General features: G+C 49.1%; 1 protein-coding gene across 2 annotated transcripts in view; it reads left to right on the forward strand.

The window, feature by feature from the left end:
• The first annotated feature begins 11539 nt into the window (after window positions 1-11539).
• Tmem181 (transmembrane protein 181) overlaps window positions 11540-27993 on the forward strand; it is a 54588-nt gene continuing 38134 nt past the window's right edge. Inside the window, exon 1 of one of the 2 annotated variants that reach the window (XM_087912252.1) lies at window positions 11540-11685. In XM_087912252.1, the coding sequence (XP_087768378.1) occupies window positions 11555-11685 (131 nt within the window). In that variant the 5' untranslated portion in view covers window positions 11540-11554. Of the gene's footprint in view, window positions 11686-23049; window positions 23183-27993 lie in introns of those variants that run through there. The other variant, XM_087912255.1, reaches the window with a different exon arrangement.

Genomic DNA, 27993 nt, shown 5'->3' on the forward strand with positions numbered 1-27993 from the left:
TAGGGTCGCAGATGATAGGCTCATTATCCTTTGCTTTACAGCTAGTATCCACTTATGAGTGAGTACATGCCATGTTCATCTTTCTTGGTCTGGATTACCTCACTCAGGATGGTTGAAGAGTGGGAGGAGTGAGAATATGAGCAAAGAGGTCAAGATCATGATGGGTTCACCCACTGAAACAGTCTACCTGAGCTAATGGGAGCTCACCAGCTCCAGCCAGACAGGGAAGGAGCCAGCATAGGACCAAACTGAACCCTCTGAATGTTGGAACCCATTCTCTTTAGGTGGATACCTTGCTCCGCCTAGATATAGTAGGGAGGGCCTTGGACCTTCTTCAAAGCAATGTGCCTTACCCTCCCTGAGGAGTAGATGAGGGGGTGGGGGCGTGAGAGAAGGTGGAGGGGGGTTGTGGGAACTGGGATTGGTATATAAAATGAAAAAAGATAGTTTTCTTTTTAAAAAAAAATCCAAAAAAAAACATGAATGGACTCTAAAACTAGAGAAGGTTGGTACAGTGTAGTGATACTTCATTTGTATTTTAATAAATAAAGCTTGTCTGAAGATCAGAGAGTAAAACAGCCCCACTGGTCAACTTTACAGACCAGGCAGTGGCAACAGGCACCTTTAATTCCAGTTGCCACATAAACCAGGCAGTAGTGGTACACGCCCTTAATCACAAAACTAGAGAGGAATATAAAACAAGAGGAGACAGCTCTCAGCCTCAGTCTCATTCTGAGGTTCCTAGAGGCAGCATCGCCATTTCGGACTAAGGTAGAGGTGGGAGCCAATGGTTGACTGTTTTGCTTTTCTGACTTTCAGGTTGAACCCCAATTTCTGTCTCTGAGTTTTTATTAATTGTGCTTCAGTCCAGAGTTCCCTGGGCTGTATGTGAATTGTTTGGTTTTTCCATTTCTTTTCCAGTAGCAAATTCTTCCTGGCTAACCAGAAATGATAGAAAATCTTGAGAGGAAGCTTCTCCTTTGGAAGGGGTGGGCAATAGGATCATAGATGATGGGTGAGCCCTTGTCAACTTGACTAACATCACAAGCTACAACCCTTCCTTTCTTGTTCATCCCCAAGATCACATGTGAATATCAGAATTATATAAACTTTTTTAAAGGTCCCACTCTCGTTAAAATTTTAAACACTTAAAAATTAAATTAAAAAAACAGTCTCTTTAAAGTATTTGGTCTCTTTTAAGAATTTTTTTTGTAAAATTTTACAAAATTTTTGTAAAGTTTTTGTAAAATTCCAAAGTATCTTCAAAGTTTGTCAACTGTAGGTGCCTATAAAATCAAAAAGAATTTAAATACTTTCTTACTTCAAGAGAGAAGGACTAGGCCACAGTCACAATGCAAATCAAAGCAAAAACTAAATCAAAAAATGTAAATAACTCAATATCCAATATCTGGGATTCACTCATGATCTTCTGGGATCCTCCAAGGGGTTTGGGTCACTTCTCTGGCTCTGCCCTCTGCAACACACACAGCCTGTCTTCTAGGCACTAGCTGGCTCCATTCCATCACTGCTGCTGTTCTTGGTGGTACTGGCATCTCCAAAACACTGCAACCAGGCTGCACATTCACCAATAGCCTGTAATAGGCTATGTTCATGGTGCCAAGCCTCAACTTCTTTGCATGACTCCTTCAGTCCTGGGCCTTCAGCTGCTACTGAGGCTGAACCTTCACCAATGGCTTCTCCCTGGCCTCTCACAGTGCCAAGCTTCCACTGCTCTCCATGATGCTTTCCAAACCAGTACCACCCGGTTGACTCTTAGACTTCCAAATCTGGCTGCCAGTGCAGGGTACAGCCTTGGCTGTCTCTGGAGCACAGCTTCTGTGTGCTGACCCTGAGGAAACACTTCCCGGTACATTTCACCTCCACGGTACTGGTCTCGTCTTCATCGCCATAATTTCTCAGCCCCAGCTGAGACCAGTGTCAGCATCAAGTGTCCCAGCACAACACAGGTTTTGCTTTAGTGTCTCTGGCCTCTTGTTAATCACAGCCAATTCTTCAGCCAGCTCGCCAGAATCACAGAGTATTGATTCAAATATCAATCAATAATCAGTCAATATCAAATATTGATTCAAATGGTCCAGCACAGTCTTTGCTTCCTTCTGAAACATCACACTCAGGCCTCTGTCCTCTGCACTGCTTCGTGGTCTTCAAAGCTCCTACAGAGTGGCCCACTAAGCTCTCTGCCCTCAAGGCTTTTCTAGGCCAAAGTCCTTCCACGATCCTTCCCAGAACATGGTTAGGTTTTTCACAGCAATTCCCTACTCCTGGTACCAACTTGTCTTGTTGGGATTACTGTTGCTGCGGTGAAACATCTAACCAAAGCAATCAGAGGAAAAACAGGTGGATTCCATACACTTCCGCATCACTAGCAATCACTGAAGGAACTCACACAGGGCAGGAACCTGGAGGCAGGAGCTGATGCAGAGGCCATGGAGGGGGCCTGCTAACTGACTTGCTCCTCATGGCTTGCTCAGTCTGCTTATAATACTGAGAACTAGCACCACCCGCATGGACTGGACTCTCCCACGCCAATCACTAATTAAGAAAATGCCCTTCAGTGAATCTAAAGGAAATCTTTTCTCAAGGTTTTTTCAAGGTTTCCTCCTCTTAGATGGTTAGCTTGTGTCAAGTTGACATAAAACCAGTCAGGACAGTAAGAGGCAAGGGTGGGATAAGGTCTGAGAGAGCGCTGTGGTTCTGAACTCTGAAAGTTAATGGAGCAGATCACCGTCTGCTGACTCAGTTACCATGTTCATTGATAATTTTATGTTCATTTTTAAATGAGACAGAAGTAGAAGGGTTATGTTCAGTGAGACATCTGAAATGTGGTTGTACACTCCCTTAAATATTAGCCGCACTTCTTTGTTGATGTGGATACTCACTTTTTAATATAAGGCTTTCTCAATTTTTGTGATATCCTTGATGGCGTGGCTGTAGGTACAACACAGTTTTCATTTAACTCTCCTGACCCTCATTCATTTTCCATGAAAACAGGAATCAGCCTGGGCCTGCTGACATGACCCATCAGCCTAGCTATACCATGGAGGCTGAGGCAGGAAGATTGCAAGTTAAAGGCCGGCACTCTCACATTTAAGGGCCAGGATTCTAGCTCAATGATAGAACACTTAGCTAGTGTTTGCAGAGCGCTAGACTCATACTTAAGTCTCGTGCCTACACCAAGACAGTAAGTGTAAAGCAGCCCGAGATGCCGTGTTCCCAGCAGAGCCCTTTCCAGCGGCACGCTGTCCCTGCAAGGGGCACCGGACGCTGTGCAGCCAGCAGCAGTTTTTGTTCTTCACAGCAGCTCTGCTTCACCACCAGTTTTTAAGATTCCTGGATTTGACTCCCAACTCTCTGTGTTCACTGGAAGTGATTCCAGCACGGTCGAGGTTTTGTGTGTGTGTTTCAGAGCCAGGACAGGCCAGTCTCAGATCCAGCGGCAGTGGAGCCATGTTTGTTTAGGCCGTCTAAGTCACTCAGCTGGCACATGCAGTAAACACCTGTGGTGTCCGCCACCGAGAAGCCTGGCTTGGGAGGCAGTTGTGCTTTGAACAAGACAGTGTCCAGTCGTGCAGTTGCCAACTAACCTGCCTCTGAGGATGGTGAGTCATTCCTTATCCACCCACCAGCCAGTATTCCAAAGCCCTGTAGAAGGGTTCATGCTTGAACGAGACAACAAAGAATCACTCTTGACCTCTCCCTCTCCCTCTCCTTCCTGTTCCATGGAGCTCCCCACCACCCCCACCGGCTCTTACTGCTGCTCAAAACCTCTGTAGCTCTCCTCCCTCACTGACATCTGCAGAGGCCTCTCCCTGAGCTGCCTACCCTCTCTTCCCAGGCCAGTTCACTTGGCAACCAGAGTGGAGGTTTTTGTGTTTGTTTGGTCATCTAGGGTTACAGTGCTCCTCAGCTTACACCCGTCTGGCAGCAGCTGACCGTGTACTTGGGTGTGTTCAGCTGCTGGTGATGGGGATGGTGCTGGGCATCTCAGCACGTGTCTGAACTGCAGAATGAAGATCCCCAGTACTGTCGCGGCCACGCACGGACTGGGCAGCATAAAATACTGCAGTTGACTTCTCACAATTCTGGAGCATAAAGGATGAAATCATGATGCCGGCATGGTGAGGATCTGGTGAAGATTAACTGCTTACGTTTCATTGTCCCAAAATGGCAGACCAGGCAAAAAAGCCCTCTGGGATCAAGATGAAAAAAAACATCCGTGAGGACAAAGTAGACAGACACCAGCATGATACATAAGGAAAAAGAGAGCTCATGGGTGTGACTCGAAGGATGAAAGGCAGACACAACTTCCTGTAAATAAGAACCTGATGAATGTTGTATGCATACATGAGTCGTTAGAAAATCTCCCTGCAAAGAAATGTCTGAGGCAAATGCTTTTCCTGGAGAGTAGCTTCAAGTCTGAAGGAACGCCCCCTTCCATTCCTCACACATGTCCAGGAGAAGGCCCGGGTTGGGGAAGACATGGCACATTTCTCCCCGAGCCCAGCTCCCAACATCAAGCTCGTGGATTGCTACCCAGACAAGACCCCATCAGGAAGGGAAACTAGGCCTCACTTTTCCATTTCGTTTCTCTTTTGACCTCTAGAAACCAGCAGAAAAGAATCTTATGAGTTGTTTCCTGTGTTAAAATCATTGGCATCTCGCAGATGATTAGGGGACCATCGGGAACAAAATTAATCAGAAATGAAGCAATTCTGTGTAAACATACAAATAACACAAAAAGTATCACACTCAAATACCACACCCATTACCTGCTGTGTAGATACACATTAAAAATGGTCTGATCTATCCTATTCAAGAATGAAATCAGCGGTATGCTTGGAAATGAATTAGCCAGGTCGAAAGTGTTGACTAGTTGCACTGTACAGAAGGGAAGCCTCTCCCACCATACAGGTAGACTCTGAGACACTGGCATGCAAATTTTCTGAAAACCTTATCTGTCCCAGAATAAGCATAATAATCATACCTGTCTCAAAAATGGCAGAGAATGTTAAGTAAGACGGTGCTGGAAAATGCCTGGCCAAGCATCAGGTGTACAGTGGAAGCTCAGAAAAACTGTTCCCTTACTATAGCTGCCGGTGGAAAATGCATTCAGGGAGTATCTCAACTAGGAGCCATAAAAGCAGGAATCTTCCATGGCCTCTAAGGAAGAGTGAATTTAACCATCACATTTGGCTGTCTGTGTTGCATTGCCCTTCCCAGCTCCTTTTCCGGGTCTCCTTAATTCCCCTTATTTAATTCCCCCCAGAGAACAACAATGATCTGAGCAGCGGTTTCCATCGGATGTGTTCTCAAGAGGAACAATGCCCTTCGGAATGTTATCAACGACAGCCACAAACCAGAGGGTGGCTGTGTGCAGATGGAACGCTCTGCTCTCCCCCGAGACTTCCTGCTTCAAAACGACAAAGGCTAGGGATCCATTCCAAGTGGTATAGTGTCATCTTTTGTCCTGAGACAAGGGCTCCTGTATCCCAGGCTCACTTGAGTTCTCTCCAACTGCGGATACCCTTAAACTTCTGCCCCACCTGCCCCTCCCAAGTGCTGAGATTATGATTTCTGCCACCATACACATGGCACATGGTGATGCCAGGTTCAGGTGGTATGTCTTCTTTTCTTTGCTGCTGATACTTTATAAAGATGCACCAAAAATATGTTTGCACAATGTATATTGGCTAATTTTAATTTAGATGAACAATGTACTTGGATAATATATAAGGACTTACTAGCTCCAATAGTTTTCAAAACCCCATTAGCATTACATTTAATTTTTATTTAATGTCTGTGCATGTGTGTGTGTGTGTGTGTGTGTGTGTGTGTGTGTGTGTATGTGTGGTATAAGTATTGCATATTCGTGAGTGCACAGTTGTATGGGAATGAATGTGCTTATGCATGCATGTTGTCACCAGAAATTGATGTTGAGTTTCTTTCTTGATTGCTATCCACCTAACATAGTGAGGCAGGCAGGTCTTGTGGTATCCAGAACTCTCCATTCTGGCTAGTCTGGCTAGCCAGCTTCCTCCAGGAACTCCCTATGTCTTTTCCTACTTTGAGCTGACATTACAGGCAGGCTGCCTCAGCATTTACATAAATTCTGGAGATCTGAATTCCAGTCCTCACACTTGTATGGCAAGCATTTTACCCATTGAACCTCATATCCAGACCGTTTGTTTATTTTTAAAATAATCTGGCTGAGTTGCTAAGGCTAATCTAGAACTCTGGACCTCAAGTGATCCTCCTGCTCCAAGCAGCTGGATGGACCTGTAAGTAGATAAGACCATGCCTGGCTCCTCTACTTTTAATCGAACCATGGAGCACTTTAATGTTAATTAAGTCTCAATAAACATCAAATCATGCTTCGGAGTGTTCAAAGCACTAGAAGGTCAACTCCGAGCAAGGATCAGTTCATGCTGTTGAGGAGTTCTGAGAGCAGTGCTGCACACAGGTTAGCCAGATCCAGTGATGTGCCTAATCCTGAAGACTCCCCTCTGAGAACAGCAGGGGTTCTCCCTAGAAGACTCAATAGGTTCAAACAAAATCAGGAAAGGAGCCACCAACCTCAGCATCTCCAAAGCCCTCACTGATGACACTAGTGATTCTTGTTTATCAACATCAGTATGTGACATCTACTTTATAAAGTGTATCCATCCAAGCAGGAAGCTTGAGTGTTGATTGGCAGAAAACAAAGCTGAGGGCTTCATGTGGAGTCTTAGTTTCTGGATTCATTCAGCTCCGTGGAGGGATCTGAATTCACTGGACTTCACTGCTTTGTTACAAGATAGACATTTATAGAGCGCATAGTCTTTGGCCTTGTGCCCACGGACTCATTGCCATGTGTTTACAGGATTCTCAGCCTTTGGTTGGATGTCAGCTCCCAGGTAAGGTACAGGGATATTATTCTTCAGTAAACAGTATTTATCAGATGCTTGATCATGGGCAGCACTGTTGTGGAGGATGGAGAAACAGTCACATTGGTAGAATAAGTAATGACCTATGACTGAGGGACATTAACCTGAAGGTTCTGCAGCTTTGGCTGCTCTGGAACTTGCTCTGTAGATCGGGCTCATCTCATTTTTATCCACACTCCTGTCTCTGCCTCCTGCCCCCCAAGTGCTAGGATTCTAGGTGTTCATTGCCATGCCTACCTAAGTAGCTCCTGTTTTAACACAGGCAGTAGTTTTGCCTTAAATTCCACCTGTAGAGATTTAGAGATCCATTATTTTGATCTAACACTGTTTTCACATATGGACAAATTCCAGTTTGAAGCTGGAATGGGTGTCTCATAGAGTCGGTATTCAGGGCGTAGGAGTGTCGTAGGGCTTCTGTTGCTGTGAAGAGACACCAGGACCTTGGCAACTTTGACTTTGTTTTTGTTTTGTGTTTCAAGACAGGGTTTCTCTATGTAACAGCGTTAGCTGTCCTGGAACTAGCTCTTGTAGACCTGGCTGGTCTTAAACTCCAAGAGATCGCCTGCCTTTGCCTCCCAAGTGCTGGAATTAAAGGCGTGCACCATCACTGCCCGGCTGATCACATTTAGTTGAGGTGGTGGCTTACAGTTCAGAGGTTCAGTCAGAGTTCAGTTATCATCACGGCAGGGAGCATGGTGGCATTCATGCAGACATGGTGCTGGCTCCATCTTCATTAGAAGGTGACAGGAAATGGGCTGTCACTGGTCAGTATCTTGAATACAGGAAACTTCAAAGGCTGCCTCCACAGTGGCACACTTCCTCCAACAAGGCCATACCTACTCCAATAAAGCCACACCTCCTAATGAGTTTAGGTAGGGCAATTACATTGAAACTACCACGTGAGTTCATGTGAAATAAGGGCTCACTAACTTTTTAACGTTTGATGTTTTTCCATGATAAAAATGTTTGCAGTGCTTATATTCTTTTTAGCTCAATAGCGCCATTGTTTACTGTGGAGAATATAATCTGAAATAGAAAAACTTACTCATATCCATAGTCATTGCAGCACTATTGAGCATTATTTACAACAACAACATCAGAAGGATAAAATAGTGAGAGGGAGCTGGCAGCCTTATTCTGTCCCCTCAAATGCTGCCAACTAGACCTCCGCTCCCCAGCCAGAAGTGACAGGATCCTTTTCTACTGATCCAGACAAAATCGGTTCTGCTGTAGCGGAGACTGTTCTGAAAGCTTATCAGCCATGACAACAGCAGTGCTGGACTGGGCTGGTCAAGTGACGTTTGGGCCACTTGCTTTTTCTGGTCTTGCCCTGTGGCTGCTGCAGCCGAGGGCTGGTGCCTTGAAGAATACCCTGCTCTCAGCCTGGTGGTCGGTGTGGTTTGTGGTGAGCACCTCAGGTTCCCTCCACACAGCCTCTCAACTTCCAAGCCTCTCTCCACATGTTAACTCCGGTGTGGAAGTTGAGTTCTCCCCGCAGGGCTGCCCACAGAAGATGTCATATTTTATGTCCAGGTAGTGTCACACCCAACTCATTGTACTTGTCCATGCAAGTTACAAAGCCAGACCAGTTTTCATATCCTGTCCCTGGATGGGAGGGGTGACAGGCTGCAGCAGTGTGACATAATATGGCACCATGGGTAGCAGAGCAGGGGCCAGCCCAGCCTTCCTGACCTGTACGAGGTGGTTCATCTGTTTCTGAAGAGGACTGGAGGCATGTCTACTCCCTCAAGCCTTCCCAATCTTCATAATTGCAGATATCACACTTAAGGCACAACTTCCGACACCGTTCCAGTCACAGGCAATATAAAAACGGCATGACGGGCCCTCTAATGAAATTCATGGTGAAGGGTTGGGACCATCAGCTCCATCAGAGACACGGCATGTATCCATGTTTCATAGGAGTGGGTCTCTGTCTCAGAGATGGAATCACTGGTGTGAACCCCACTGGTGATGACAAGAGACTTGCCATCGGCGACTGAGATCTCAGGGAGCTCAGAGGCGGCCTTGCTGTAGCAGAGGTGCATCCCGAGGTGTGTGTCTGGTCCTGAGGTGGTCATTCACTGCAAGCACAGGAGCGCATGATACTTAGACACTATTTAGTGCAACAAGGTTTATCTCTCACCCATACACAGGGCTCCCAAGTGTTCCTGTGCTGCACTCAGAAGTAGGATCATTCCGCCACTGGAGATCTAAGGAAAATTTCTACAGAAGACAAGCTAGGCATGGTGGCGTACACCTGTCATCCCAGAGCTTGGCAAGTAGAAGCTGGAAGATGAATTCAAGGCCAGCCTCAGCTGTTTGAGAATTTGTCACAGACACACACGTGCCTCCGTGTGTGTTGATACTTGAAGGCCATTGCATCCATGAAACAGGATTTTCTGTAAGAATGAACATTCTTACAGATGTTCAAAAGTTATGAGAAGATTTACAAGGCCCAAGAGAAGAGCTTGGCAAGTCAACAAATCATTTTATTTTTTTTTATTTATTTATTTTTTGAGAAAGGGTTTCTCTGTGTAACAGTCCTGACTGCCCTGGAACTAGCTCTGTAGAGATCTGCCTGCCTCTGACTCTCAATCGCTGGGATTAAATGTGTGTACCACCACCACCTGGCGAGTTCATCAATCTAAAAGAGAAGAAATAACAAGCAATGATGAGAATAAGAATGGGCAGAGTCAGAGCATAGTTTTGGGTAGCAGAGACGGGGGATCCTGGGACTGTGTAGACTGAGTGAACGTGAGACCCACCTGGGAGCCCAGGCAAATCACAGTCCAGGATCACAGGGATAGCTTTAATTGTCAAGTTGACACAGCCTAGAAGAGTGTCTCAGTAAAGGGTCTGTGTTGGCCTGTGAGGACCTCAGTTCTGTTAACTGAGGTGGGGACATCCTTGTGCTAAGGATTCCCTGGCCCAGCATCCTGACCTGTGCCAGTGGATACCCAGGGCCGACCGTAAGCACGCATGTGTTGTTTCATTCCTCTGTTTCTTGACTGAGGATGAATTGTGACCATGTCTCAAGCTCCTGTGCTATGACCTCATATAGTCATATCACAGACTCATAGTCATATCATAGTCATCATTACAGATGATAGACTGTAACCTGGACCCATTAGCTAACAAATTCTTCTTGCCTATATTGGTTTTGTAAAGGCATTTTGTACAGCAGCAGAAGCAAAACCAAGGCAGATGCATATTCTAAAATGTAATCATAATTGTAGGGACACTCTGTGTGTGTGTGTGTGTGTGTGTGTGTGTGTTTGATTTTTTCGAGACGGTTTCTCTGTAGCTTTGGAGCCTGTCCTGAAACTCGCTCCTGTAGACCAGGCTGGCCTCAAACTCATGAGCTCTGCCTGCCTCTGCCTCCTGTGTGCTGGGATTAAAGGTGTGTTCCACCACTACCCACCTACAGTGTATATTTTTAACAGGTTTCCCAAGATTGATCTTCCATGGGGACCTACCCTGGATCCAAGCAGAAACACAATACTATTTGAATTATTTCTGCACTTACTGTTAGATTTACAAGAGGCTCCACCACTCTCTAGGTGTGTAATCCCTCGTGTTAACTGTGGGTTTACATCATGCACACTACTGGGCTTGTGGGATGAGGGATTCCTTTCCCCAGGCAGTATTTTGAGGGAAGGTGTGTAAGAAGTGGCATCTTTCTTGGATACAACACATTATCTTTAAAAATAATACTATATAATCAGACTGGGGTTTTTTTTGGGGGGGGGCAGGAGTTCAAGACAGGGTTTCTCTGTGTATCCTTGACTGTCCTGGAACTCTATGTGTAAACCAGGCTGGCCTTGAACTCATGAAATCTGCCTACCTCTGCCTTCCAAGTGCTAGGACTAAAGGCATGTGTCACTACTGACTGGCTATCTATCTATCTATCTATCTATCTATCTATCTATCTATCTATCTATCTATCTATACATATACATATATATGTATATATACACACATATATATTCTTTTACATTTTTGTTTATGTCTTCCCTGATATGCATGTGCACCTCGTGCGTGCCTGTGGCTGTCAGAAGAAGGGAGTTGGGTTACTAGAAACTGTGAGCCACCATGTAGGTGCCGGGAACCGAACGCAGGTCCAAGTGCTCTTAACTGCTAAGCCTTCTCTTCAAACTCAGGGGTTTATTTTTAAATGCTTTTCCTGCCCAGAACGGGATGGTGTTCGCGGGATCTGTCCGCGGTGCTGAACGTGGTTGCCCGCTTCTGGCCTAGGGCCTGCCCTACAAAACAGGCCTCAGGGCCCGCCCTCCAGCCGGTTTCCCTCGCGTGTCCCCCTTCAGTTTCGCTCCTTCTCGGTACAGCACCCAGGGAGGTTGGCACCGGGCTGCTGACGATCTTGGGCTGGGCCTCCCTCTCCCGGGCGGGAACCCTGGCAGGCGGGCGGCGACGGGGCCTCGGGTCGCTGAGTGGCGCCGGCGCCTCCCCGCGCGCCCCCTCCCCAGCTCCCGGTCTCTGCTCCTCCCCCTGCCCGGTCCCGCCCAAGTGCGCCCGAGGCCCGCGCCTGGAGCAGGCAGAGGAGAGGGGGCGAGGGCGGCGATCGGGAGGGCGGAGCGCAGCTCGGCGCGGGCATGGACGCGGAATACCCTGTCTTCGAGCCGCCGCTCTGCAACGGTTTCAAGCAGCTCTGCCAGCGGCTGCAGGAGGCGTACCGCGAGCTCAAGGAGGACCTCGCGCCGTTCAAGGATGACCGCTACTACAGGTAGGTGCCGAGGGCCCCGGCCCTGTGTTCCCGCCGCCACACCCCAGCCCCGGAACCCTGAGTCCGGGACAGGGCGAGGGGTCAAGGGCAGCCCCAAGCGGCCTGGTCCTGCCTGGGCCCTTCTCCATTCTAGAACCCTGAGCCGGGAGGCTCGCCTTAGGAGGACTGGGCTTTCATCCCTGCTTGGCTCCTCCCTCATGTCCCGATCTCCCACGCTTGCTGCCTAGCTGTCGCCACAGGAGCATGGCCAAGCCCTGCTTTGGGGAACTGCCGCCCCCACCCCTACACACACACACACACACACACACACACACACACACACACACACACACCTGAGCTTCCCTGAGTAGGGTGGGCCTTTGCCTCTGTGCTGGGGTGCTCAGGCCCTGGCACATGTTCTCAAACCCCGGATTCTTCCCTTTCCAGAGAAGATGCGTGTAGCCTCCACGTATGAGTGAGCGTCCAGAGGAGCTGTGGGTGTGGGTTTGTTTGAGCTCTTTCTGTCCCCTACCTGCAGTGGAAACCAGAGAGGTGCAGCAGCCTGCGGAGGCTTGCTGAAGGGCACCTTTCCCTTCTTCGCTGCGCCGCCGTTGCTTCCTGGTGGGGAAGTGTGTCTGTGGCCAAAGGGCTTGCATATCTAATGCCTGGAGCTGTAGGGAAAGGACTTGCTGGGTCCAGAGAGGCACGGGCCTAAGTTGATGGCGTTACTGAGTAGCTGTGTGAGCAGGGAGTTACCGGAGTCAAATCTCGAGCTTCCTCATCTGTGAAATGGACAGCTTGACCGAGGTTTCTGCAGGTGGGGAGTCTGACACATAAACAGTTCACACATTTGATGGTAAAGGGTGGCACTCCATATGCTGGACTAATAGTTACACTCTTGCACCAAAAGCTGTGTCACAAGTAAATCTGGAAAGCCCAGCAGCTTCCTGGGGCTCTATCATGTCCATGAATGGAAAGGCCATTTTAAAAGACGCAGAGCAGGCAGGTGAGGGGACGCAGGGGAGCAAGCCTCTTGCTATGCAAGCCTGATTACCCGAGTTTGAACTCCAAACCCACACAAAGGTGGAAGGAAAGAACCTACTCCGAAAGGTGTCCTCTCACCTCTGCAAGCACGCTGTCACCCACGCGTGCCTGCACGTCACACATCATACACATGGCACACACACAACAATAATAAAATTTAAAAATATTTAGTCGTGTAGTGATGTGGCGCGGAGACCCTGTGAGCCCCATAATCTCTCTAATGAGAGACCTGCAGGTAAAGGAAGCTCCCGGGCGTTTCAAATTGCATTGTTGAAGTAAGAGAATCTCCCATCTCTTTTCCTGAGTGTCTCCCACCACTCTGTTTAGTGTCCACTGAGAACATTTCTTGGATAAAGGAACCAGCAAATAAGGGCGTGGTCTCCGCGCAGGTAGTAGAAAAGGGAATAAATCACACACATGGTTAATCTGTAATTGTGTCATTCTGTCCACACATTCAGCTGTAACAGCTACTGGGTATCTCCCGTGGCTGTTCTACGTGCGGCGGATGTGACTGTGAGCAACAAAGACTTAAGACTAAATCTAGGCACTTACAGAAATGGGATTTCAGGTTTCCATGAAAGCAAGCCAGGCAAACCAGGAGACATGATGGCAGGAGAGGTCCTATGTCAGGTCAGGTGGTCAGAAGAGTCTTTAAGAAGAGTGAGGAGCTTCCTAGATGGGGCATCACAGGTCAAACTTACAAAAGAGGAGGAGGCGTATAAACCCCCTGGAGCCCTACACACATGATCTGTTCAGGGCACAGACCGGAGGGTACAGAGCATCTTAGAGCGGGGGTGGGTAAGGTTAGAGCCTTGACCTCAGACCAGTGTTGTGCTGAAAATAAATGACAAACAAACCACCCTGGCAAAGGTCGCTGGAGGGAGACGAGTTCATGATGGCAAGGAAGCCAAAGTGTCAACACCTCAAAGCAGATGTTCATGTCATAGCCATAGCCGGACAACAGAGAGATGGATACACAGTAGCCTTTCTCCTTCTATAGCCTAGGGAATGGTACTGCTCATGGTGGGCGGAGGTCCCTCCCTCACACAATACAACTAAAATACCTCCACCCACCCCTGCTCAGGCATGTCCAGGGCCCATCTTCCAGATGATTCTAAATTGTCACGCTGACAGCTAACACTAACCATCACACCAGTGACTTCAGATTGCATCGGAACAGCGACGTCAGTCAGTGAAGTCACCGGGGTCACTGGGGGAAGTGACAAGCAGTTTGGCTGCCTGCCCTCTAGCAAGCGTGTGAATCGTTGTCATTTGAGTTAGGTTCTGCAGACAAACTTCCCATAGTTGGAAAGGGGCAGAGGTTAAATCTGCACCCTGCCCTGAGAACAAGAGGACTGCAGGATGCTTTATACTGTCACATGCAGCAAAGCACTTCGCTGAGAACCGCAGCAACTTCTGAAGCAGGGAGTGTTTTATAGGTCACTGAACACTCCTCAGGAGCTCCACTGAGCCTCCACATCAGTGGGTCATTCCTTCACACCCCAGCTGGGATGCTCAGGTTCCAGTTCCGGCTGCTGGGTCTGCCTCTCCAGACGGCGGACTTGCTACTACTCCGTTGACAGCCACTCTCCTCGCCGCTGTCCTGGTTTCCTCACGTGTGACTAATGACACACCAGCCCTCCCCACTTCCCCAGAGGACCAGAGACTAACCTCACATGGTTAACAGTTTGCTCTAACAGGGTAAGGCAAGGAACACAACTGTTAATGACTTGTCCCCAACGATGGCGAGCCCCTCCCTCCATCAGCTGGCGTGGCTTTGTGCCCCTGGTGGAAGTTGCAGCCATGCGATCAGAATACTAACAATCATCTCCACAGAATGGGAGATGACAGTTGTGGTCCCTACTAAGAAAGGGAAAGTGGGGAGCTGAAATCCTGGGTTCCAGGCTTAAGTCAGCCCTTTATGAACTCCCTGGATTTAGAGAAATCACTGAATTCCACCATGGAATTGTGGCAGAAAAGTGAAGCCCCTGAATGCAACCTTCACAAAGATGTTCTTTGTGAAGAGATCTGCTCGGCCAGAGAGGACAGACACCATAAGAGATGTCCTCGGCCGGGGAGGACAGACAACACAAGTTAGCCTGAACAGTGTTTAACTTAGTAGCAGTTGACTGCCATCAGGGGCTACTAACCATTTGAACTGCTCCTTCTCACTCATATTCATGGGGAAGAGGGGTTGGCTCTCTGTGAAGTTCTTCAAAAGAGAAGGAGAGCCTTAGGTCTGGTACACTCCCCAGCAATGGCATCAGTGGAAAAGGCAGATCTGTTGACAAGGACTTAGAACTGTCATATACTTCACATGGGGTACAAGTGGGTGTCATCTCTGTAGAAAATGCTTAGTGTCTGCAAAGTCTGGGCTTTCACCTACCCCACGTTTCCTCTTGAGTGTGGCATCTCCTACTGGGACCCAGACAGGAGTCCATTGGGAGACAGGAAGCTGTTCTTGTCAGAATAGGTTTGTGCGGACATCGGTACAGTATAATGTTTCTAAGCTGGAGGCCGACTAAATATTCATCCACAGTAGAGAGATGAATGTGTGCACTTAGCCCATGATTGGATATTATATGGGGATAAACGCTTCACAGCTGTAGGCACGCCTCAGTTTCTCACAGTTCCCGAACCCCAAGTGTCACCCTGGAAAGTTCAGCTGGCTGCCCCTGCCAAGTCCCCAGTGAACATCTAAGCACAAGCCTTGTGGATCCTTCCATGCCTTGCCCTGTGTTCTGCAGGGTTTGCCCCTGAGGCGGGACCTCCTTAGACTCAGAACTCTTGTCTGCTGCTGCAGTAACTCCCTGTGCCTTGTTCTCCCTCTTTGCTCTCTGTGTGATTTCACAGACTCTCTGGCAACGTCTACTTGTCAATGTGTGAATTCAATCAAATACCCTACAGGAGGAATCAAACCCCCTGTAAGAGGACCTGGGGTGCTCCTGTGAGTGTGAGTTGTACGTGTGTTACAGAGGGACGTTAAGTGTGAATTGAGGAGGATTACAGTATTGGAACCAGGCACTACTGACTCTTCTTACCTGTCTGGCAGCTTCCAGATCAAAGGGAGAAGTTGGGCAGAGATTCCCTGAAGCTAAAGATGGAACAGGATCCTTAGTACCACAGTAACTCTGATCTAGGCATCTGGATCTGCCTTGAGTCATTCTAGGACTTCTGAGTGTTTGTCTCTTTTGTTTTGGCATTGAGACAGGGTATAGATGCTTGCTGGCTCAACTTCTGGGGCACTGGAGATCTCAGTGAATGATGCAAGGGTCCAGAAAACAGAATACTCAGGTGGGACTGGAATTTAAGTTCTAGTCCCAGGCAAAACTTTTATCTCTCTATTCGCTGTTCACTGAATGAGGAGCAGTGTGACATCCATGCCAGCCTCCACAGGGAGGAAGAAGAGGGGATGCTGGCAGCAGGATCTCTAGATGCCTTGCCTGGGCCCATTATCTGTGGTTTGTAAGGAACCATTATTTAGAATACAGGAAGGATTGCTGTGACCAAGCTTTGTAACCTAGTCCTGTGTCCACAAGTGGGCAGGACACCGAATTTACAGGGTGTTTGATGGTATAAAGACCCACAGACCATAAAACATTGGAGAAGGAGGGAGATGCTTGTGAGGAAGTGAAGGCTTGGCAGTGGCAGGGGTCTGGTCAGAACTGCACTCCATGATCTGCCTGCAAGCTCCCCCAGGGCTCATACTAACCCAGGAAGCTATGACATGGAAGTCACTCCTTGTTGTAGGAGGCTGCTTGGTTGTTCCCGGCTGCTCAGACTCCCGAAATAACCACACAGAAGCTGTATTAATTAAATCACTGCTTGGCCCATTAGCTCTAGCTTCTTATTGGCTAACTCTTACATCTTAATTTAACCCATTTTTATTAACCTGTGTATCACCGCATGACCATGGCTTACTGGCAAGGTTCCAGCTCGTCTGTTCCTGGCAGAGGCTACATGGTGTCTCTCTGACTCCGCCTTCTTTCTCCCAGCATTCAGTTTAGTTTTCCCTGCCTAGCTCTATTCTGCTAAAACAACTTCTTTATTCATTAACCAATAAAAGCAACACATATGCAGGAGGACCTCCCATGCCAACTCCCTGCTGATGAGACCCCAGCTCTGCTGCCCAGTTTTCACCCCATTGCTCTGCACCTCAACCATGAACTTCCAAACACACAAAGAAACTTCTTAGCTCAAAGTTGTGCACCCTGATTTTTACAGTGCTGGGGATGTAGCCTGGGCCCCAAGCATGCCAGGCAAGCACCCTACTATTGAACTACAGCTCCAGATCACCCCTTTCACAGATACTGGACACATCAGTCCCCTGTATAGAATACAGGTTCCTATTGAGTATGCGGAGTACTCCCAACAATCCACAGACCCCAGGACGGGTGGCTTGCTTGGCAGCCAGGTCTGTCACCCTTCTGCTGTACATGAGCAGGCTCCTGTTGTCCTTTTCCACTGTCCTGGCCGGATCTTCTTTTCTGAACAGCCTCTCAGTTCTGAGGCAGGAGGAAGGTGAATAATTAGACAGGTTGTGAAACAATACTTCCCTGGGACTTGAGCCTTCTGGGACCCCATCATCTTACATTGCATTCTTCCGTGTACCTCATTGTGCATCCATATTCCACATGCTACAGGCATGTCTATAAAGCCTGCAGTCTCCCAGGCCCGTCCTGCGCTGCAGCAGCAGCAGCTGAAGCCACACGATCAGACCTCTTGCTTGGTGGTTCAATAGCATTTAATTATTTCTGTGAGAGCCTTGGGGTGAGCACAGTGTTTATTTACTTATTCCTGACCTGTACCTCTCTGCAGTCTCTACTGGCCCTGAATTCATGACTGTTCTGATCCAGCTTCTCCAGTGCTGGTATTAGAGGCATGGGACACCTCCTTGGTTTTTCTCTCTTTTAAGTATTTTTTTTATTTAGTTTTAGAGTCTTACTATGTTGCCTGGACTAATGAACTCACCGTGTAGGCCAGGTTGGCCTCAAACTTAAATCTGCCTACCTCTGCCTACCATGTGTTGGGTGTTTTTATTTTTGAAGTGTGTGTGTGTGTGTGTGTGTGTGTGTGTAAGTGTGTGGTGTATGTGTGCAGGTGAGATGTATATGTATGGTATATGTGTACAGGTGTGGTGTGTGTGTGTGTGGTATATGTGTGCAGGTGTGGTATGTGTGAATGTGTGGTGTGTATGTGTGCAGGTGGTGTGTGTGTGTGTATGTGCGAGTATGGTATACATGTGTGGTATATGTGTGCAGGTGTGGTGAGTATGTGTGCTGTATGTGTGTAGGTGTGATGTGTATGTGTGCAGGTATTGCAAGAAGAGGGCTGCTTGTTTGTCCTGGCCACCCAAAACCAAAATAATCACGTACAGAAACTGCATTAATTAAATCACTGCTTGGCTCATTAGATCTAACTTCTTATTGACTAACTCTTACATCTTGGTTTAACCCATTTCTATTGATCTGTGTATTGCCACATGGCAGTGGCTTACTGGGTAAAATTCCCAGCCTCTGTCTCCGGTGACTACATGGTGTCTCTCCAATTCTGCCTTTCTTCCTCCCAGCATTCAGTTCTGTCTTCCCCGCCTACCTAAGTTCTGCCCTATCAACAGGCCAAAGCAGTTCCTTTATTAACCAATGAAAACAACACATAGACAGAAGAACTCCTACACCATGCAAGTGTAGTGTATGTATGTGAGTGTGGTGTATTTGTGAGTGTGTGGTGTATGTGTGCAGATTTGGTGTGTGAGTGTGGTGTGTGTGTGAGTGTTTGGTGTATGTGTGAGTGTGTGGTCTATGTGTGCAGGTGTGATATGTGTGTGAGTGTGTGGTGTGTGTGTGTATGTGTGTGTGTGTGTGGGTGTGGTATGGTGTATGTGTATGGGTGTGGTATATGTGTATGTGTGTGTGTGCGGGTGTGGTGTGTGTGGTGTGTATGTGTGTGTGCAGGTGTGTTGTGTGTGGTGTGGTGTATGTGTGTGTGTGGTGTATGTGTGTGTAGTGTGGTGTATGGGTGTGGGTGTGGTGTGTATGTGTGTGTGCAGGTGTGGTGTGTGTGTATGGTGTATGTGAGCGGGTGTGGTGTATGTGTGTTTGTTGTATGTGTGCAGGTGTGTGCACCCATGCTTGTATACAGAAGCCCCAAGAAGGTTTTGCTGTCCTACTCTCTCACCCTCCATCTTACTCCCTTGAGATAGGATTTCTCACTGAACCTGGCTAGGCTGACGGCCAATAAGCCCCAGCGACCCTCCATCTCTGCACCCCACAGGGTTGGGGCCTACATAGTCTTGCCTGGCTTTTTTTTTTTTTTTTTTTTTGGCTAAATTTTTTTATGTAAATTTTTTTCCTTCATGTTTTCCCTTTCCCTAAATCATCGTCTATCCTCCCCACCTCCCTAAACACCCAACTTTATGTTCTTTCTTGCCTGGCTTTTTACACGAGTGTTGGGATCCAAACTCAAGCACTTGTGTTTGCATAGTAGGCAGTCTTAGTCGCTGAGCCTGTCTCCAGCTCCCCCAGCCCCCCCACCCCCGCCCCTCTCTCACTGGCGAATCTCCCATCACCGTCTCTGCTAGCCTGGCTGACCAGTGTGCCGCAGGGAGCCTTTCTCTGCCTGCCCAGAGCTGAGATTACAAGCACACAGCCATCCTGCCTGACTGTTTATTGTGGATTCTGGGGGATTGAATCCAGGTCCTCATGCTTGTGTGGCAAGCACTTTATCAACCAGATCATTAGCGCAACCCCCAAGTCTCTTTCTAAAATAACAACTGTCTCACAGTCTCTCTTGTCCTATCCAGAAATGACTTAGTAATATCAAGAATGCCTCCATAACTTTAAAAATTACCTTCATGCATTTGAACCGTAGCAGCCTCCTTAGGAAAGTGCATCAGGAGGCTCTCTCTCCCCGGGCCACCACCTCAGGTCCTGGCGGCTCTAATACCACCACTCATAGTCCAAGTTCACCCTGTGAAGTCCCCCAGCTTTGCTGGCCCAGGTCACTGCTCCTCTGGAACTTTCTGTACCCCATACCCCCCTACCCTGTGTGTTCTTGAGTCGTTTGGTTTAGTCCAGAGTCAGGAAACCAAAGGAAAGCCCTCGGATCTATCTGTGTGTTCAAGGCTGAAGCAGAGGATTTCCTCTCGACTCTGGGTCTTGTAGCTGGGCAGATCCATCCTGTGCCTAGGACTGGCTCACCTCAGCCTTCCCTACCTCAGCAGTGTATGCAACCTTATGGTCTAACTGAGCAGCCTTTGATTTGCTGCACAGGAAGTGGGTTGAGCTGAGGACCGACCACCCTCCAGAAGCACAGGTACTTGTGCCTGCTTGCTCTGGTTCTCACTCCTTCCCTCTCCTCCTCCCACTGGAGACCCCCCAGTTGTGAGTGCTGCCTCAGTGTAAGGTGGGGGGCAGTGGGAGCCAGTGCGCACTCCCTGTCTTGCTTCACTCCTTGTGGAATGAATGAGCCAAACAGAACTTGGAAAGAACAAGGAGTCTGCGCTGTACCTGTCTCCATACACCCACATGCCCAGCAAAAAGCCGTTTTGGCCATTTGCTCTGGGCCAGTGTATCGAGCAACGCTCAACTGTGCTTCCCTACCAAACCGCAGCAGGATTCTAAGACAGGGTTTTATCTCTAAGCGAAGCTAACTGGGCCATTGCCCACCCCCCAAGTCAGTGATGATTCTAGGGTGCAGTCCCATGTTTGGGGTTGGGTATTAAGTTCTGGGAATGGCAGATCGACCTGGTCTCATGGCTGCTGTGGAGACTGGATGCTTCTGCAGGTAACCAGTTTCTGCATCCTCCTGCAGGGGACTGCGTCCTTCCCACAGCAGTGAGATGGGAGCTATGTCATAGTCTCCAGCATTAAGAGCCATGTCCACGCCAGGGAGAGCTAGTGTCACTCTCCAGGGAGATGGCACTGCAGCCTTTATGACTAGGATTTCTTACTTCTCACCGGGATACAGAGTATCCGGAGCTCAGAGATGCAGCTGGCCCCCAGGGAGAGCTACAGTTGATTAACGAACTTGCTGTGCCTCAGAGTCCTGGGGGAGCCCCACAAAGCACCCACTCTAAGCTGCACTTCTGATCTGCTTTAACTGGGTTGAGGTTTCTTAAATCTCCCCACTTCTCACACTCACTCTCACTTCAGCACATTTTGCGACCACTGTGCTAAGCTAATTTGCTCTTCTGCCCTTTGGGTTCATCGCCCCCAATCTTGGATCAATACTGGAATTCCCTACCCAATGCTCAGGTTGCCTGCTCTCCTGGAGGAATTCACCCTCAGGTAGGCATACCCTGAGGTCACCATGGAGACAAGGTCACCACCTTCAGCTGAAGTCTCAAGAAAGCCCCCAAAGACTACTAATCGTGTCCAAATGCCTCATTTCGCATTTCCAGAGCAACCCCGTTTCCCAGTGCAGGATCCGCAGGCCAGCTCCTCAGACCTGGCCTTGCTCAGACCAGCACTGCCCCTGCCTTGGCTTTTCTCCTTGGTCCTCATTCCACTCTGCTTCCTCTGTGCTTGTGAAAACTCCCAGGCTTCCAGCCTCTGCCACCACAGGCCCTGGCACAGTAGTGCTGACAGAGGGGTGGGCTGCCCGGTACCTGAAGGCCCTGGCCCTGGGTTGTTTGCCCGGGATGGGTAGTCCCTGGGTGTGCAGGCTAGACTTTAACCCACGGGCCACAGGAGATAGGACAAGCCGAGAGATGGTAGTTTCCGGTAGTTTCTCTGGCACTGTCCTGTAGACCAATCAGCTATGTGTGGTGAAGCCGCCAGCCCCCTGAGAGCTCAGACCCTTCCAGTACACTCTTCTGTCATCTCTCAGGTTCTTGATGAAATTAACATGGAGACTACTGTCCCTAGTTCTGTTCTTGAGGGAATCAAGCTAAAGACTTTTTTTTTTTTTTTAATGTTAAGACAGGTTTGCCTGGTAACTCACAGAAACAACCAACAACAATAAAAACCAAGGCCAGGGTGTGACTTCTGTTGATCTTTGCCTGCCTGGGGCGGGGGGTGGGGGTGGGGTCTCCAGGATATATGACTCTCAGTGCTTATACTATGAGAAGGCTCAGGCCCAGCACAGCCACTGGCTCACGCTAGTCGGAAGGTGAGGCACTCACTGGCCCCTGCCTTCTGTCTCTGATCCCATGAGAAGGCTTCCTCAGTTCTCCCAATTTTAGAAAGCTGGCGAGTCTATTGCTAGTCAGTCAGCAAGTGCCCCCGAATCATTTGCTTAATGCTCATGTGTGCAGTGTCTCCCATGCTGGGCTGTCAGATCTTGGAAAGGGGGGGAGGCACGTAAAAAGTGACAAGTGGCAACAGCAGGGATAGTTGGAATCGCACAGTTCAATACTGTCATTGGCTGTTTCTACTGTTTGGGTTCTTTACTTTTTGGGGGGCCCGCCACCAAGCTCCCAAAGAAATCACATACAGACACTTAATAGTGCTTATAAATACCCAGCCTTAGTTTGACTTGTTGCTAGCCAGTTTTCCTTAAATTATCCCATCTACTTTTAGGCCTCTGGGCTTTTCCCTTTCCTTCTGTATATCTTACTTTGACTCTTATTCCATGGCTGGCTGTGTGGCTAAGCAGTGGCATCCTCTTCTCCTTTCCTAGTTCCTTCATCTCTTCGTCCCAGATTTCTCCTTCTTATTGTCTCTGCCTGCCAGCCCCGCCTATCCTTCCTCCTGCCTTGTTATTGGCCGTTCAGCTCTTTATTAGACCAATCAGATGTTTTAGATGGACCAAGTAACCCCAGCTTCAGAGCGTTAAACAAATGCTACATAAAAGAATGCAACACATCTTTGCATCATTAAACAAATGTTCCACAGCAGAAGCAAATATATCACATCCACACCGTGACTAATACCCGTTTCACTCTGACTGGGGCTGGTGCAGCAAAGGTGAAGGGAGACACAGGAGGCAGAAGAGTTGGGCCTGAGCCCTGCATGCTAGAGGGGGAGAGGCTGCACTGGGCATGCTCGTCTCCCTCGGCTTCTGGTTGTGGGTATCACAAACCCGCGGGCATTAGTTTTAATGGTTGCTAGAGAGACAGCGTGGCACGTGCTGACGCCTTAACACGGCAGTAAACTTTAGAGAGCTGCTAATAGTTTCTTACATACTTCCCCCCACTTTCGGAGATGAAGGAAAGCGGAAGTAGCCACGACGAGTGTCTGGGGACCTGGACAGGGTCTCTGGGATCGTACTCCTCAGTGATTTTTAGACCCGAACCTCGGCTGTCCACGCCGATCGCCCACGTGACAGGTGTCCAGCGTGAATGCTGCTGTAGGCCGCTCCTCCCTGCCGGCCCGCCGCTTCCGCGCACGTGACCGCGCGTCGCGCTCTGATGCGTTTTCCGCGGCCGGCTGCTCGGCCTCGCGGGTGGCTCCTGCTGCGGCGGCTGCGGGACGCCGGGCGGGCTCGGGACGCGCCGGCGGCGGCCGAGAGCCCGGGGCTCCGAGATGGAACCGTAAGTGGCCGGCCGCGGCTTGGGCGTGGGGTCCCAGGGCCTGAGGTTGGGGGTCCCCGGCTCGTGCGCTCCGCGGGGCTCCGGGCGGGCGCGGACGCGGAGAGGGCCGGTCCGTAGCTGCTCCGCGTCCGGAGTCGGTGAGAACGCCCCGGCTCTTGCACCCACCAGCTGGAGCTGGACCCCAGCTGCGATCGGGGTCCTCAGCTCCCCCAGACGCGCTTCTCGGTGGCGTTTGGTGACGTGGGCACGCTGGAGCTGGCAGAGCCTCGTTAGATCTCTCGGGTGCTGAGTTTTATAGGAGTTTTACAATCTGCTGACTTGGGGCCCCGAGTCGCTCTGTAAAGTGCAGAGATTTTAATGAGGAAAACCCGAACCCCAGGGACGCCATCCCTAAAGCTGCTGTTGAGGCAGCTGTCGCCTGGGTGTGCACTGAAGTAGCGGTGAGGGAGTGCCCGGAACCCGGGCGGCGGAGGTTGAAAGGTGGCCTCGGGCGACCGGATGCTATTCCAAGGCTCATTCGGGGTTCTGGAGGCAGCAGGGTAACTCGGGAAGCCGGGCGACCGGATGCTATTCCAAGGCTCATTCGGGGTTCTGGAGGCAGCAGGGTAACTCGGGAAGCGTTTATCTCAATGCAAGAGTCAACGGTGGAAAGACGCCTTTCCTCCGGCTTCCTAGGAAGTTTGACTTCGGTCCCTCCAACTCACGGAGGAACTCCTGACTCAGGTGGATTAGAGGCCAGCTGGAGGTGAGTTAGCGCCAGGCACAGGGATGGCACTCACAGGTGATCTTTCTCACCTCTTGGGAAGTGTGCCTTCCTCCAGGAGTTACGTCTCTCCAGCAAAGTGGTAGCTACTTGCCTCGGATGGTTCTCCCGGGCCCGGATCTGCGTGGCACATCTCCATCCTTGGTACTTTTCAGCGAACTTACAGAGGCAGAGGATGTGAGAGAGAGTTAGTTCTTGACCAGGTCTGAGATCCAGGAGTCTATACAGGACAAGGAACTAGACCAGAGGAAAGTCATTACTAGGAAAAGATCACTGGGAGGGACTGCAGACTGCAGCTTTGTTAAGGGCTTGTCGCCTACAGCCCTGGGCATGTGTTGCTGTCTGGGAGGCAGGCCTTGGGCTCTGATGGGATAGAGGTTAAGGGTGGTGTGTATCTCTTAGGGTAATTTTTTTTTTTTGCAGGAATGAAACTGATGTCTCAAAATGAAAGAAAACTTGAGTGTAGAGACTGTTGTATCCCTTTTTAAATTTTATTTTATTTATGTGTGAGTATGTGCCATGTGTGTGCAGGTGCCGGAAAAGGCCAGAAGTTGGGTTCCCCAGAGCTAGAGTTCTAAGTGGCTGTGGCAGTGATGTGGGTCCTCTGGAAGTAGCGAGTGCTCTTAACTAAGAGGCTCCTGGCTGCCCCCTGCCTGGCCCCCTGCCCAGCCCCTGCTGCATTAGCTTATATCCATTGTTTTGTGAGCTTTGCCCACCACAGCCCTCCTGTCCAGGAGTTTCTCTTGTTACTCAGAGCTACAAATGAAGGACACAGGTGTATAGGAGTCAACGAATGAATAACTCGTAACTCTCCTTGAGATGATAGCTTCCGCGGGCAGACTCCAGAGCCCAAGCTCTTGACAAAAGCCGGCAGCTGATGTGTGCCTAGTCAAGGGTATTTGGGAATGAGGCTTCACCTTCCTCTCAACTTCGAGCCCCTGTTTCCTGGATGTTACAATAGGAACCAGCATCCTAGCGAGGCAGAATGACCCACCCGGGTCACCCTGATGACCCATGGTGGAGAGAGGCTTCCCTGCCTGTGTTCTGGACTGTGACAGCCTGGCAGTGGTCCAGCGTATGGTCTCTCTGGGCCACACGTGGCCTCTGTGATCAGTATTTGCCTGCTTCCTCCTGTCTGACTGGGAGGGTGTTCGATGACCTAACCTGCATGTCCCTGGGTCTGAGCCACTGGGCTTGCGGCCCAGGAACAACATACTTGAACTCATGCTCCCTTAGAGAGCCTAAATGTCGGTTTGTTAAACTGTGTATGTTGTTAGGCCTTGGATGGCCACGAATGCTTCTTTTGAAATCTGCTCAATGGCTCACAGTCTATTCGACTTAGCCGATTGAAGTTTCAACCTTCAGGTTTTCCCCTCAGAGTTTCCTGTCAAGTGCTGGTTCTTTAAAAGGTGAAGATGGTAGGGGCTGTAGAGAGTGTGAGGGTGTGGTAGCCCCCTCCCCTCAGCTAGCCCCTCACATGCCCGGTGTGCATGATAGGTTCAGGTTCCGCCTCTACTTCCTGCTTCCCCAGCCCCATCCCCTGTGTCCCTTTATGCGTCAATGGCTGGGAATACCTGTTCCCAGAGTAGCTCCCCGAAGGCTAGCCTGGTATCAAGCAGGTGCACAGGAAATGCCAGTTTTTCCCTCTCATTGACTGGGGCTAAAGGAGCAAGAGACTTCTTGCACAGTGGATCTTAAGAGATACTGTGCCAGCGTCTTCATTTCATTTTTTTTCAAAAATAAGGAGAAAAGCTGGGCATGATGAGGCATTCCTGGGTCTCTGCTCGTGACTGGGAGGCTAAGGCGAGAGGATCTCTCGAGCCTAGGTGTTCAAGTCTAGCCTGGGCAACAAATTAAAATCCTGCTTGAAAAAAATGAAATAGGTTGTAGGGTATGGTAGACCATGAAGAAGCAGGTCAATCTTTGAGTTTGAGGCCAGAGTTCTACATAGCAAGCTCAGAGCCAGCCAGTGCTACTGAGAAAGAAAACCAATAAATAAATTATAATACAAACAAAAGAAATGCCCCCCCCCTTTCAGCAGAGGAGGCAAATGCAGTACTGCTAACTCACATGGTTGGGGTTTCCCCCCTTTCAGCAGAGGAGCAAATGCAGTACTGCTAACTAACATGGTTGGGGTTTTGCTGTTTTCTCAGTGCATTGCTTTAAACCTGTTGTTCGAGAATTCGTCAACCTGTAACAACAGCCTTCTAAGCCCTCAGTTCACCTGTCATAAGAGGGAGAAAATTTCACTTGAATGGTAGAAAGTTGGGACCCAGGCTTGTGGGCAGCAAACCAGTACCTTGAGTCAAAGGAGAGATTGTTTTTATGCCAATTGTGTTGTAGGAGGGGGGGAAATAGACTCAACTAAGATGTGAAGTGGGATGATGGATTTAAAATGGGGGATCTGGGTTGACTGAGAACCCAACTGATCGTCCTGAGGACTCTTCAGTCTTCCTGTTTTGCATGCATGAGTGTGTCTGCCTGCACAGGCGCTCGTGTGCAGGCTGCAGGTCAACGCTGGCTCTCTCTCTCTCACCAAACCTGCAGCTCACAGATCTGGCTAGCATGACTGGCCAGTGAGCCCCAGAAATCCACCTGTGTTTGCCTCCCCAATGCTGGAATGACACGTGCATGCCATGCTGTGCATGGGTTTATGGATTTATGTGTTGGTGCCAGAGGCCCCAACCCAGGTTTTCATGCTTGCCTGACAGGTACTCTACCCTGCAAGCCGCTTCTCTGGCCTCGTGACTTCAGTGTTCTCTGCTATTCGAGTGGTGAAGGGATAAGTCTTGGGAGTAAACTTACTTCCTTTTAGGTGATGGTTTGGACTGTTGTTGGGATACTATAATGGTGGTGAGTGTTGACATTGGTTTTTTTTCCTCTGGGTAAAGTGTAGCAGGATTTCTTTTGGGCCACCAACCAGCTCCCAAATCATGACATGGAGACTTATGAATGCCCGGCCTTAGCTTAGGCTCCTTTCGTGCTATCTCTTTTAACTTGACCTTTTCCTCTTTATCTATGTTTTGCCTCTGTGGTTTTTAACCTTCCTTTCCTTCTGTATATCTTACTTTCACTGCTTTTGTGTCTGGCCAGCGGCTGCTTGACGTCTGGCCCTGCACGTGTCCCTCTCTTTTTCCCTTGTTCTCATCTTCTCTCTTCTGCCTAGAGTTTTCCTCCTACTTATTCTCTCTGCCTGCCAGCTGTTGGCCATTCAGCTTTTTATTAGACCAATCAGGTGCTTTAGGCAGGCAAGGTGAAACAAAGGCAACACCTCTTTACATCATTAAACAAATGCAGCATAAACAAATGTAACACATTCTTACATAGCTAAATATTCCACAGCAGGGAAGCCAGCACCAGGAGGCGCTTTCTTACCTTCTCCACTCAGCTAAGTCCTGCCCTCTGGTTTATGGACTGTTAGGGGCCTTTGTGGGAGGCAGAAGTGCTTAGTGGGCATAATGGTGGTGACAGGGACTAGAAGCCACTCAGTCAGGTTAATGGGGACTGGACTTTCCAGCTGGCTAAGCCAGGATGCTCCCTGTGCCAACTGAGCATGCCTGATCCTTGAGGATTTGTGCGGATGTTAGTCAGATGGCCTTTGGACCAAAGTGACATAGAACTGGTTTGCCTGCTTTCAATGCAGAAGACAAAATAGCCACAAATGCCACTACAAGGTGACCTAGAAAGAAGATAATTCTATCTTGCAGCTACAGTGGTTCATTGTTAATCATAGCAGGAAATGTAGAGGAACTCAGAGGAAGAAACCATAAGATCAGGGCAAAGAAAGTAGAGACTGGGGACCCAGAAGTGTTTAGACATTTGTTGTGCATTGGATACACACTGTGAGCAGCAGGAGCTCTGGGCTGGGGAAGGTGGAGAGGGGAGTGAACAGTTGGTCACTTTCACCAAACCATGAGAGTTTGCCTGTTCTTCTAATAGTGGTTGGCATCTCTTACTCAAGGCAGGAGTGGTACCTGTGAGCTGACGCTAGTTGATAGGTGTGCACGATTTCTAATTGGTCTTAATAAAAACCCAGAGTCAGATATTC

This window comes from Myodes glareolus, chromosome 1 (assembly GCF_982192425.1).
Source record: "Myodes glareolus chromosome 1, mMyoGla1.1, whole genome shotgun sequence".
Lineage (NCBI taxonomy): Eukaryota > Metazoa > Chordata > Mammalia > Rodentia > Cricetidae > Myodes > Myodes glareolus.